The sequence below is a fragment of the Gymnogyps californianus genome, chromosome 5 (genome assembly GCF_018139145.2).
Source record: "Gymnogyps californianus isolate 813 chromosome 5, ASM1813914v2, whole genome shotgun sequence".
NCBI classification, from domain to species: domain Eukaryota; kingdom Metazoa; phylum Chordata; class Aves; order Accipitriformes; family Cathartidae; genus Gymnogyps; species Gymnogyps californianus.
Window position 1 is genome coordinate 27168307 of NC_059475.1, and position 14327 is coordinate 27182633.

At 40.6% G+C, this 14327-nt stretch overlaps 1 protein-coding gene across 36 annotated transcripts in view; it reads right to left on the reverse strand.

The window, feature by feature from the left end:
• The window catches only part of MADD (MAP kinase activating death domain), a 62225-nt gene extending 60931 nt beyond the window's left edge, over positions 1-1294 (reverse strand). For all 36 annotated transcript variants that reach the window (XM_050897683.1, XM_050897688.1, XM_050897686.1 and 33 more), the window contains exon 1: positions 1145-1294. In XM_050897683.1, the coding sequence (XP_050753640.1) occupies positions 1145-1206 (62 nt within the window). In that variant the 5' untranslated portion in view covers positions 1207-1294. The remainder of the gene's footprint in view (positions 1-1144) is intronic.
• Positions 1295-14327: the final 13033 nt, after the last annotated feature.

Consider the following 14327-nt stretch of genomic DNA (forward strand, 5'->3'; position numbering starts at 1 on the left):
TCAGCTCCACCTCTTACCATAGGCATTTGTTGAAGTGCCTAATGAGACAACAGACCTCAGAGCATTAGCAATCTAGCTACCACTGCCCAGCAAAAAGCAAGAGAACTGTAGGAGTCCAGAAGCGATGCTAGCAAATTTCTAAGTGAGAACATCAGATACTATAAGCATCACTGGAGGAGGCAGTCAACATTTCTTCCTCCTTCTTTTCCTAGTCGGTGACACACATATGGAAAACTTGGTTATTCTTCTACAGACAATAAGAAGTAATTAAACTATTAAATTATTCTGTCCATAAAATACAGTAATAAAAATAATTATACTTAGGATTATGTAATTTCCTCCACTTAGCCTATTTAAATATTGTACTCAAAGTATTCTGAAAAGAAAGTGGGAGGTAAAGCAACAGGCTAATGCACATAAACCACTGATATTTAGAAATGAAAGTAAAATAGACTTTGGCATACACCCATTAAATAGACTGGCAGAAAGTTACTGCATAAACTTTGAATAAAGAAAAATAACATTTACTGAGCACCTGTGTATTTGACAAACAGCATACATATCAACCCCATTTCATACACGCTTTAAGTAAATAAGCATAACATTTTATCTATTGATAGTTAATAAGACTTTAAAAAAAGAAAGCATTCATGTCATTCCTATGAGGATAAATGAGTATTAGAGGGAGAAACAGCCAAGTAAGGCAAGTTCCAGATTATTTTTTTTAAACTGAGTTTACAGACTACACTTCAAAAGCTAAAAAAGTAACCCCAAACTAGTATTTTACTTGCATGTGGCTTTCTGTATTTTCAATTTGTGAATCCCTCTATCCTGATGCCAGTAGAAGCAAAGAAGTTCAGACACATAGGCTACCAGAGAGTCATATATAAATTGGCTTTTCTTAGTCACCTTTTGCAGACTCTTGAAAAGGAGTCTGAAGACCGCAAGTTAAAAAACTTTGGCTGCACTACTGTCTTTCAAAAAGTGCCCTGGCCCAAGTGGATGCTCCCATTATGGTAGCATTCTGCACACATTCCAGACAGCACTTCCTCAGCACCAAGCCAGGCTTCATCAATGGATGCTAGGCTATTTATCCCCACTCTATTGCCAAAGCAAAAGCAGTGCTGAGACTCTTTTACATTACCTTGCTCCAATGATCACAAGATAGTCGAGTAACCGAGGGCAGATTTTCTTTTTCTGCACCATTGTCCTTGATGCCCCTCCCTATGTCATGTCAGTGAATTTCTGTTCATCGATCCAGTAGTCAGTTATCCAGTCCGCTGTGATCGACTGCCTTGGGGAACAGGATCTGCTTGGAACTGTCTGGCAAGTCCAACCTACGATCAAGAAAAGCAAGAGTGTCAAAGGCACAATCAGGAATACCAAATACATATAAGCAACTTCATGACCTTAATTACATTCCCAAAAAGCCTCAGTGTTCTGTGCAGTCATGGCCATCCACAGATCTCTCTCTTCATGAGCATAAAACCACAACCACATGCCCACAAAAGCAGAGAGCTGAAAAACACACAAAAAAGTACAACAGGATCTCAAGAAAGACCACAGACAAACAAAAAAGCATATCACTGACAAAGAGCTATTCATTAAATGTTTCGAGGCAAAAGTATTGTTTAGGCAAATCCCTGGGAGTTCTACAGTCCTTGGGAAAGGAGCTTTAACTGGCAATTCTGTACAGTTAAATATGACTGAAGAAAAAAATGCAACCTGAACTTTAGCTGTCTGATAAACAGAATAACTAAAGAAGGGGTAATATCAAGAGAAGTCCAGTTTGATATAATGCACCTCACACTCCCAAACCTGGATGTGGCCTAGAGCAAGAATGATCTCCACAATCCCCAACAACTGTGATCTCTAACACTTTTTCTGTGAAGATATAGAACTGCAGTTCTGTAGAATTGCAGTTTGCAACAGCAAAAGTGCTTCTTTTAAATCATACTGTTTTTTTCACTTACTTTATTCAACTCCATTTATCCTGTGTATCTTGACCATTTACTCTTGATATCCATGCCTCCTACAGCTACTCTCTGCCCATTTTAGAACAGAAAAATCCTCTTGGCACAATTGGTATTTTACTGCAGCATTACTATTTGTCAATAACTATGCTTAATAGACATCCAGAATTCAGTAAACACTGTAAAATTGTTCTTTCCAATCCCACCATTCATACTTCATTGAATTCACGAAAGAGAGGAAAAAAAAAAATCTTAAAAAGTAATCAAGTTCCATATTACAATGTTCCCTACCTACATTTGAAAACAATCTGAAAACTGAAATTTTCTGAAAAAGTTCTCAGAAACTCTAAAATCAGAGATGCTCAAACTGTACTACAAGTTTACTGAGCATCCCAATGAAAGCATTAATAAAGTTATTTTATATTAAAAAAACTGAACTGATTGCCTTTTGGGACATATTCAGAGTAAGGTTTCTATTTCAGTTCATGTTTACATCCTAAGGCTATCACAGAATTCAAAGAATTATTATTACTGTACTAAAATCTTTCAGTTCTGCAGCATAAAGTTTAGACTTTATTTGTATAAAAGTATAACAGATTTACTAACAATCTGTAAATCTCAGCAAAATTAGGTAATTTTCTTGATGTTTCTCTCATTACTTCACAACCAAAAGTTAGTTAAAGGCACTGTAACTGTCAGCATCTTGTAATCACGTTCATAGTCCAGCAACATATTTGCTTTTTTCCCAGCCCTTCACATTCCAGGTACAGAGTTGGGGAATTTCATTCATTAGCCCTCCAAATACCAGTAAGAACACAAACAGACCAAAAAAGTATGCATACAATTTATCAAAAAAGGAAAATCATACTAGTCAGTAAGTATTAATTATGGAATAATAAACTGAAAGAAACCTTAACCCTCACACACACAAAACCCCACATTTTGTAAGACTTTATGGCATGATTTTCTAGATCCTCAATGACAGTTGCTGTAATTGAGTTCCTAAGTGACAGCACTATGAATTACCTTCTCTGAGCAGCAATACTTCTATAAATTATCTTCTCTGAACAACAGAAAATGCAGACACAGGAAGCAAAGCTCCTGTTTCTTCATTTTAATGATATTATTGAAAACATTGTAGAATCTGCCCTGCAACAGCTCTTGATCCAACATATTCTGCAAATATCTTGGTGTAGAAAAACTTGAGAGGAACAAGATGAAGTTGGGATAATCAAGTGGATCTTTTTGCCTTCAGTTTGAAGAACTAATTTATCTGTTTTCTTCCCAACAGCTTTACCCAGAACTCTTTAAGGAACTCACTATTCAGTTACAGATATGGGCACAGGAATAAGTTACCAGGAGGTAAGCTAGAAGTATGATTTCAAGGAACTTCCGCTACTCAGTGGTAACCAAACATCTGTTCTTCCTCTATAACAGAGACTATCCTACCCCTCAGTGAAGGTCGAGAAAGTAAACTGCATTTACAATGGAGTAAAAACATATGCAACAACTACAAAGTAACTGAGAGGCTACAAGACCACAACCTTAGCTTACCTTTCCGTAACTTGTCCATATCCTGTGGTTTTTCTCCTATTCTATAGCCTGGAGAACACCTCTTATGACTGCAATTCATTATACATCTTTCCCACAGTTCTGCAAAGGAGCTAGCAAAGTATGCAATATGAAGACCTCCATCAAAACCATAAAATTTTCAAAAGACTATCCAAACAGACCAGTACAACGAACATATGCAGGGCTTCCAATGTCCCTGGAATGGCTGAAGCTGTATCCTAGTGATGCCATACATCAAAGTTTCTGACAGTTTTTTTAGAAAAAGATCTGAGCACTTTCCAAGATTTCTGATTTCTACTGCAACACAGGGAGACCAGACTGACGCAGATATTCTGCAGGGGCTTCTAGAGTCTCCTTTACTTGGTTACTTATTCTTAACAAGGCCACAGTTACAGTGAGACAGAAGAGGACAAAGGCTTTCTTTTGGAAGATGAAGTTTTGTTGGATTGGAGCAAGAGGTAGAAGAATTAGAACCAAGTTTAGGTTTTTTGCTTTCCCCTATTCAATCTCTTGCTTCTTCAGAGATCTAGTAATGGCTGATGACAGTAATTAAAGAGCATTAGGTCAATATTTGCTGGAACTCACATTCCTACTCCTGGTTGGAACCAGACACCACAGCTGATGATCTGTATAAACCAACACACACAGGCATTACAATCCTGCCTCTCTCTCCCTATCTGCCAAAAGCTCGCTTTCAGGCCGGTCATTCCCTCCTCTGTGCTGGCAGAAGTGCTTGTGCAGTTACATGGTGAACCAGATTGTGGAATTGATATGGACTAAAACTAACACCCTCCCTTATCCTCCCTTTCCACTTTTGTTTTTACTAGGTTATTTCTATGACTTGGTTCACCAAGCGGCCACACAAATGCTTGTTCAGGCACAAAGAAAAGGTAGGCGCGAGCAGCTAAGGGAATCTGGAAAATTTGATTGAACATAATATGATCACAGAACTACAGATGACAGCTTCTCTACAGGCAATAAAGAGGTAAAGTAGTTTCTTTCTACTTTACTTTTCTGTCATCCTTCGTCTAGCTCCTAGATTTTACAGACTAAATACATTAGAACAGAAAGAGTTCTCCTCTTTTATGTTGGCATTTGGACCTGAACTGAGAGATTATCTTGACTCTGAGATGGTACAGGTTTTGACATTGATGGCCTCTCTCAAGCTGCTTTAACTCTAGGTTGCTTTTTCTGAAAAGGTCTTCTGCAGTGTGCTTTCTCTTTGCAACCATCTTGGAACCAGCCCTTTGAAGGCTGAATCCTCAAGCAGTGCTTGAGAAGAAACTTCCTATAACTTCAACTCAAGAAAAGGAGAAAAATAAAGAAGTGAAGGCCACCACAGAAACATATTACACAAACATATCACATATCAGAGAACACCATAATTTAAATAAGCACTCATATGGATGGTGAACAAGTTGGTGAGAACTAACACTACCCACATATTGTAGCAGCTGTCAGCAATACTCACGAACCAGTAGAAATTGGCACTGTAGCCTAGACACAAAGACAAAGGCCAGAGCCAGCACTAACCCACGGCCTACCAGTGACTCAAGACAAAAAAGTGTTCAAAACAACAGTTCTATTACTGGCACTACTCTACATTTCAAAATTCCCCAAACACCCACGTTTTACGTTGTAGCACAACTTCTTAGAGGACAATCTGTATGGTATTCTGCAATTTAAAGTCCTCCCAGAAATAAAAGTCTATATAAACACACACACTCATGAAAAGCACCATACCACAGAACGGATATGGTAGCGTGAAAGAACTGCAGCTGACTTTTTATCAGTTTAGAGCCATCTGTGTCAGACCGATACCCAGCATTAGTCAGGAGAGACATGAACTGTGCAGCACCCTTGTCTCAGCTACCCCTTGGAGTCTTCAGTCTTTTTAAAAGTGTCTTTTCTTTCTAGACACAAAGCCAGAGGAACAAAGTCATTTAGTCAAAGAATAACTTGAACACAACAAACTGTTAACCCAACTTAGCTCACTTATAGTCATTCTCCTCACACAGAAGCTTCCAGATTTGATAGGCCAGCCTTACACTCAACTGTATGATAGCCGGCAGGTATTTAAATCATTGCTTGAAAAAATGATACGAAGACAGCAATTATTTTCCAACAGGCAGATGTTAAGCCCTGCTTTCCTTCCAACTCTTCCATAGTTTAGGATGGTACCAGAAAGGCCTCTCCTTCCATTATCTCCTGCTTTTATCTGGTACAAGGATCACACTGCACAGTTCACTAGTGCATGGATACCTTTAGAATATAAATCAGGGTCATACAATTCAATTGACTAACTGACTGAGTGAAGAGCAAGCATACAGGGGGACATTAATTTCTAAGACAAAAACGAGGAAGTCATGAAGGAGACAGCAAGAATTACAGGACAGAAGCCACATGAATTCTGGTTCACTGAAATCTCGCCTTGCGAAAGACCAGATTTCCAGCCATGTCCAAAAGGAACTAAATCTTCAGTTCTCAAATGTCCTTGGAAGATCTTGAATTTCTATTTATTCTCAGCCAAGACAGTCTGTACTCAGTTCAGATCTATAGCCACTATGCCTGACCTTAGTGCATTGTTTACTGTGAACTCAAGATCCATACCAATTGGACTAAACTGAAAGCTGAAACAAACACAAATAGGGCCAGCAGTTTCAATGCCCACTTTTTGGTTGATTTATGTTTCCTTTTCTCACATTACACACCTTGAGTACACTGAGACAGCTATCTGCTAAGCTATGAGAAATAGGTGCAAGTACCTCAGGACCAGCCAATCTCACCTGTGTGGCCAGGAACCCCACTTAAGCCTCTGTAGAACTGAAATCAACACAGTTTGAAGCACAATATGATCTACTCATGGTAGCTTTGACCTGTCTTTAGACATTTTAATAATCTTTATGGAATCTTTACCACTGACATTTTGGTTACTTCTTCCTCCAAGTTTGTTTCGAGTGATTCCAGCCATTATCTCTGGTATAGCACATACTATTTTTGCTTGTACTAAGCTTTTAAAGAAGCAGATAAGCAGTCCCCATTTCACATGAGCCATTTTACACTTTCTCTGCTTAACAGCTATATTAACATTAAACACTGCTAGTAGTTTTATACTTTAAAAAATGCAACATTCTAGGAAGCCCATTATCGCTATTATCCCGATACTGCAGTCGTTCTACTAACACAAGAAACACAGATGACCGCGCAGATGAGTTGAGAACACCTCCCCTTCTCCAGAGCTTGACAGAACATGGAACAATTTCTAAAGTCAGACCTGGATGGACTTGCTATACTGGTGCAGCTGCTTTGTGTGTTACCATCCACCTTGGCAAGGCAGCAGTGCATGCCAATGCTGTGACTCCTAAAAAGATACTAGCACTTTGGCACCAAAAAAAAAAAAAAAAAAAAAAAAAAAGAGGCATTTTCAAAGCATTGCAAGCATGCCTAAAACAGACAATGGCATATTTATCTAGTATGGTTAGCCTATAATATAGGTGTGGTTCTGCGAAATGCCTAGGGATAGTTCCAAGCATAAGAAATCACCCAGTAGAAAACAGGACTGCAGGCAGATTCTAAAAGCATCCTCCCTGGAGCACACACATCACTTGAGTCAGTAAGAGTTCCTTACAGATAAAACAGCAGATGCATCCCAACTGTTTCCACTTTTCCTCTCTCCATAAAGCTTGAGGGAAAGGACAGAATAAATCAGATTAAAGAAAATTAGAAAACAAATTGTGAAAACAGTTTTTGGTAATACAAAAAGACATCCTTGGAAGCCCTTCTGAAGAATGATAATAATTTAGAGATTTCTTCCTTTGCTACTACAGAATGATATCATCTCTTTGCCTTTTGAAAACAGTACTGACACAGCCAAACATCTTTAGCATCCACATCAGTTTTCCAGAGCAAAATGGAGGTAGCATGGACAGGGATGCCAACAAATAGACTGAACATGACCAGAATTAGTTCACAAACAGAAGTATCATGCCACACAGACAGGAACCTTTTTGCAGCATCACAGAGTGAAGCTGGACTGATTCAGGTTCTCGGTTGCTATAGTGACAGATTTCCCCATCCTTGTCATATGCTGGCCCTTCAGCGTTGCCTCCTCTCTCTGCCCTGCTTCAGCCAAATGCTTGGCTAAAGCAGCCTGGTGTACACGCAAGACCACGCAGTCACCACATATGCACATGCTGTGAAAACAGACCCACAGGTAATCTGATTCAGATCAATCTCCATAGCAACCCAATCTTTAGTCCCTAGATCTTAGCCTGTCGAGTCTATTTATAGAGCAGCTGCAGCGCTCCACCCCCTCCGCTCCACCACCAAAGCTCCCAGCACTGCCCACACTACAAACAAGCTTCACCCAGGCACAAGGACCGCCTGGAGCCAATGCTGAAACATATCCCTTCTGGCGCCTGTGGGCCACCGAGCTAGATGACAGCGTAGTATCTGCAACATATTAAACACCTCCCAGTCGGTGAGGTTTTCCATATCCATGAATACTACCAATATCAGAAGTCGTTATTGCTCACGGAAAGCTGAGTACCAACAGCAGCTGACAAAACCAACGGCAGCTGACAAAATCCGCTTATCCAGGTACCCACAGGATGCTTCCACAGATATCCACTGCAGCTGCTCCTTTAGTCTTGCACAAAAAGGATGTGCAAAGTGTGTTAACGCAAACATGCAGTCAGCAGCAAATGCAGAGGAGTAGTCCCAGCAGTACCTGCCCCACAGAAGCACAGCTGTACCCACCAGTAGATACTTGAAAACCATGCAGCTGGGACATTCATCTAGGAATTGTTTAAAAAAAAAAAAAAAAAAAAGAGAAAAACAACAAGAAAAATCAAGACCAAGGCCTTGAATAAGCCATGAGAGATAAGCATGTGAGAAAGAACAGTATGCAAATACTGTTATCCACTTTATTCTACTACACTCTTGGGGAAAAACATCAACAATAAACTAATGCAGGAGAACCATACACTTTTACAGTACTCGCTAATAAAAAGGAGATGACAGATTTTAGCCTCAGCCCTAGTTCATTTCGCACACTTCAATTTAGGTTAAAGACCTTATTCTCCTCCCCTCCTGTACTGCCTGGAACACCTCTCGTGATCCTCCCTGCAGCTCCTCATAGTGCACGGCACGCAGAGCACCACTCACCCTCTTCTCGTATGTCCTGGTTTCGGCTGGGACAGAGTTAACTCTCTTCTTAGTAGCTGCTATAGTGCTGTGTTTTGGATTTAGTGTGAGAATGATGTTGATAACACACTGATGTTTTAGTTGTTGCTAAGGAGCGCTTATCTTAAGCCAAGGACTTTTCAGTTTCCCATGCTCTGCCAGCAAGCAGGTGTGCAAGGAGCTGGGAGGGAGCATAGCCAGGGCAGCTGACCTGAACTAGCCAAAGGGGTATTCCATACCATGGAACGTCATGCCCAGTATATAAACAGGGGGGAGTTGGCTGGGAGGTGCAGATCGTGGCTCTGGCATCAGTCAGTGGGTGGTGAGCAATTGCATTGTGCATCACTGGGTTTTTTTTCCTCCCCCCCCCCCCTTTTTTTGTTATATTCCTTTTCATTACTATTATTATTAATATATTTCATTATTACTATTGTTAGTATTATATTTTACTTTACTTATCAAACTGTTCTTATCTCAACCCACAAGTTTTACTTTTTTTTCCTTTCCTCCTCCTCACCCCACCGGGAGGGGGAAGGGGGAAGCGGCTGCATGGTGCTTAGTTGCTGACTGGGGTTAAACCGTGACATCATAGAACATAAATTCCGGCATAAAAACCCTCTGTCAACCCAGCCAGTTCTCCTGCTCTACACTGTTCGAATTTGAATTCATCTTTTATTTAAAAATAATCTCCAGAGATTTGCATGAGAGAACAGTAACACAGGAGGTTTGGCTCCCTGCCCTTCACTCTTTTCAAGTCTGTCCTTTTTTTCCCCTCCTTGTGCAACGTCACCATCACAAAATACAAGAGCCTTCTCATCTATTTCTACCTCATCAGCTTTTCATTGATCCTCAAAACTCCAGTAGCAGCTGCTCATACACTTTGCAAGGAGGGGGTGGGGGGGGGAGGCAACCCAAAACCTCAAAACCTACACCATGCCCCCAAACTGAATTAGCCTCACCTTCTGCAACCACTACAGCATTACATTCTTTTCCAAACCAGAACTGCTTTCGGCTCGAGCTTTGAGTTGAGAAACTTTCTCGCTGCTTCTGAGCGCAGCCTAGACCCCAGCACCCATGAGATGCTTCCATTCCCAGCCCTCTGTCCAGTTCCCATTTGAGAAGTAGGCCACAGTTCCCATAATGCGGGCACCAGCAGGTTTTCTTCCAAAAGCCAAACACTGCAAATGTACAGCCATAAAAAATTAACAAGAAAACAACAAAGCATGTGACATTTAAATTGAGAGAACTGCTGGATGCAGCTGCAACTGCTAAATTATTCAGTGCTCTCCCCTGCCACGACGCCTCCCCCAGCCACGGTAAACAGCTCTAGGCCAGCAGCTCAGAGAAGAGACTTGTACAAGAGGACAGCAGGTAGAAAAGACACACCGCAGGCAAACAGTGAGGAGTGTACCAATGACGAGTGGCTTCTCCTCGCACATAGGTTTCAAGCTATTCACCTACTCATTTAACAGGTTACATCGCTCATGGCACCACCACTACCAAATACAGGCACATTCAACTCTCCTTCCTGGAGATGTGCCACACAGGGACAAATGACAGGCTCGCTGGCATCCCGACAATGAATTCCAGCCATTTATAAGGCAGGAAAGGGGGACACTCACAACCAGTGTGGAAACACTGAAACATTGCTCAGGATAATGAGAACCAGAAAATAAAGAGAAGTATTTGAAATTATCCAGTTATTTGGCTGTTGTTAGCACCACAGAACTGGTACTCAGAGCCTCACATCTGTTTTGCCTCATCTTAGAAACGCTCAGCCTGTCTCCCCACGTGTGCCACCTGCCTTGTTATGCCTTCCTGCTACACACCTTCCCCTTCTCTTCATGAACACTGCGGAAGATCAGAAATTCCTACTCTCAAACCAATCCTACTATTAATTTTGATGATAAATCATAGTATCAGCTGGTCAAAACTGAAAGGAAATCAAAGAGAAAAGTCCATTTTCTCTCTGCTAGAGCTCTGGGACCTGAGAAGCATGTGTTTGGCAGACTCACACATGCATGAACATTGCAAGAAGCAAGCTCAGAGCAAAGAAGGGATACAAACCGCCTCAAGCAACTGTTAGGGCTAGCGAGTGACAGAACAAGGGGTCCCGAGAGGACCTTCTAGACATCGGCAGTCACCACGGCAAAGGAAGGACAGAAAACACAACACCTGCTGGATACGTCTGAAGACTAGTGAGAGAAAGAAGGGAGAAACGAGGTGGCCTAGACGACAGAACAAGCATGCCCAGCTTGCAGCTCCAGCAGAGCGCAGTTTAACCGCTATCAAGTGGAAACAGACACAGACACAGCACCAGAGTGGCTCAGTGTTTGTGGGTGAAGCAATTTTGGTGAATACCAGTTTTGATTCTTAATCATCTTTATCATCAATCATCACAACAAGCACTCCTCTCCCCCTGCTATCTGATGAGATGCAAACGGGCAGAGGCAGAACACCCCATCTCCTGCCACAAGGACCTTTCCAGAGCAAGTACAATATACCCAGGCAAGCAGAGATCCAGGGAAGCTGGTGCCAAAGCTACGGGCAGGAAGACGATCAAACATTTGATACTGACAGTGGGAAATTCAGTTAGAATATAAAGGGAAGCAGAACACAACCATGGTGCTGAACTCGCAGATGTGACAAAGAGGAGGAACAGATTAAGAAAAAAAAGGCTGCTCTGCTCATAAGATAACACACAGTTCCTGGAGGTCATCAGATACATTACTGTCAACCTGCGTATCTTTGTCCCCTGTGTAAAAAAACCACAGTTCATTTCCTGATTCTCACAAATACCACTTAGAACAACTGTTTAGAAATTAGTTACAAACAAAACAAAAAGGAGAGATCTGACAAACATTACAGGATACATCAAAGGCAACACGATGACCAGCCCTTTTTTGAGGGCTGCTGCTGCTGTGAAATATTGAAGGCTGTGGAAGAAACAGAAAACCATGAAACTTTGTTCCTTGCTGCTACACTGATGCATTATTTCTCACAGGGACCTGGAAACACAACAGTCTCTCATTTAACCGCAATGCCTAAGAACACAGCACGAGAACTGCCTCCGCATAGGTAATTTAGGCATATGCAAGCAGCACTTCTTACTTCTAAATCACTGCAAGGGTCCTGCTAGTAGCAGTGATTAAAAGTAAACACAACCTCTCACAATTCAGTGGTTTCTGGGCACTAAAAGGCAGAGCCTCTCCATTTGAGAGTTTTCCGGTATGAAGAGATTTTAGAGCTCCTGGCAGCATGTGGGTCATTTCTTCAGAGTTTTGCTGGGTTTGGGGTTTCAGTTGGTTATTGAGTTCCAAGAGACAAATCAGGAGCATGTTTCTCAATCATCAACAGTAATTTTCATGTGGTCGTTTAAGGTTTAAAGGCCTCCAGTGACAGAGAATCTAACTGCTCTAAAACTATTTTCTAGCTCAGACAACAGAGCAAAGACCAGCTGAATTATACAGGCTCAGTTACAGAGAGTGAACAGCAGGTCATCGTAATAGTTTTTCATAGCTCTTGAGGTGGAGAAGGAAAAGCAGCAAACCCTTCCATCATCAAAAGAAATATCACAATTATTCCACAGATTAACAGATTATCCCACTAAAAAACATTCCCTTCTAATTGATGCCTCATGCTGCTCATTTTTATTTCACTACGTGTCTCATTAGGTCACTGACGATGCTTTTCCTTCATGAAAATTTACACCTTGAGATAGATGGAGATCATTTAAGCTGGGGAAGTGGTATTAATCTTGCATATCAAGCTTTCATTCTTGTTTCTAAATCATTTCCTCATTGCTGCAAATCCCCAATCAGTAGCTGCATTCTTTATTTTCTACTAGTGCATTGAATAACTATGTCAAAGCCTGTCTGCTAAGGGGCTGCCTGGAAATTTAATGCAGTATATCTTAAATGCAGGCACAATAGGGCCAAAGGACATTTGCAGGAATTAATCTGGGTTGTAACATATGCATTGCCTGTCTCCGATTCCTTCCTAATGGAAAGTAAGTGAAACATTCAACTCTGTACTTGGTTTTAACAAAAAAGTATCAATTTCCATCTTGTAAGCATGATGGCACTACCCACCTAGTTAAAAAACTACGGTGCGAAATGACAGCCAAGTCACTAAATTTTACATCATTTGTTATCCACTCTCATGCACTAAGTCTCTAACAGTATTTTTTCCCCAAAAAAGAAAGTAATTTCTCTAACAAATGTATCTGGGAAAAAGTATCAGAAAATCTGTTAGCTCAAGTGCTGTAAATTAAAAACTGTGAAGAGATTTATTCTCTTAGAATTCAGGAGTACTTGTGACTTGCTAATTTAATACCAGAAATTTTCACAAATATTTGTTTTTTCCACTGACTCATTGCAAAAGATATTAAATAGACCAGACTGAACATCTTTGCAGAGGTATGTCTAGTATATCCTGTCTATGCAAAACTTGAATATTTGATATGGCTTGAGGTGAGAGGGGAAAAGGTATAAACGATGAGCCTCTGTGCCCCTCACCTCAAGCCACATAAAATCAAAGCCAACATTAATTTAATTTGGGAAGATTATATGAACAAGTGTTTTAGTAAGACTTGAGATGCACTGATGCCTCTACCATTTCTACTGAACCATCAATCCTGACACTCTAAAAAATAAAAAGCTACTTTGGCTAGGTGGGCAAGGCTTAGTGTTAAAAATCCTTGAAAATTTTATTTCTCCATCTCCAAAATCCTTCTGAAACAGTCTGAAGTTGGACTTCATTACATACACACCCTTTCTGCTTTCAAAAGAGTTACAGAATGGTATCAAGGTTGAAGAAGAGGTTTGCCCTCTAGAGTATTTACTTTATGTTTTTCCATGAAAACTTGAAACTAGAAGACCTGGGGTTTTTGCCAGTTGCTACACAGCTTTTGGTTCACCACCATTCATGGCTTTGGCACATAACATACATAATGAAAATATATCTTGGCCATATTACGCATTTTGTATGGACAACATTCTTTCAGTGTGGACATTATTTTCCTTTTTGCCCATCGTAGTAAAACTAGGACTGTTTTAAAAGTAGTAATGGTGTGGAAACTAATGCAGTAGGACTCTGAAGCTTACAGCTTGAAAGCTGTTAATTTGGTAAAAACATAAAAGTCCAGACTTGTGATACAACTGCAGCACCACTGGACAGGCATGTACAAGATCTTTTAGTGTGGACAAGGCTATATTATTTTCCAAACAAAAGTGTTCTAGAGACTTGCTGATGATTTTGCATTTTATTAAACACACAGTAAGATGTTTAATGAGTGTATAATTAATTCCAGGGTATATTAAATTGGGTCCAAGAGCTATGCATTTTCTAACAATACAACAGTGAAGCAAAAGAACTATTTTATAGCTGTAATGATCGATCTGTTCAGTATTACATAACATGCTATGAGGGGATGGCCAGATTAGATCCTGCAAAAACTGCATTTCAGCTATGTTAGATGTCTGAGGTGCTCTCTCTCTGATGTGTCAGGATTGCAGATTTTCATTAGTGCTGAAAACAGCAAGTACTTTTTGTGCCCATCCAAAACAGTTCCCAACATTCAAGCAGTATAAAGTCCAA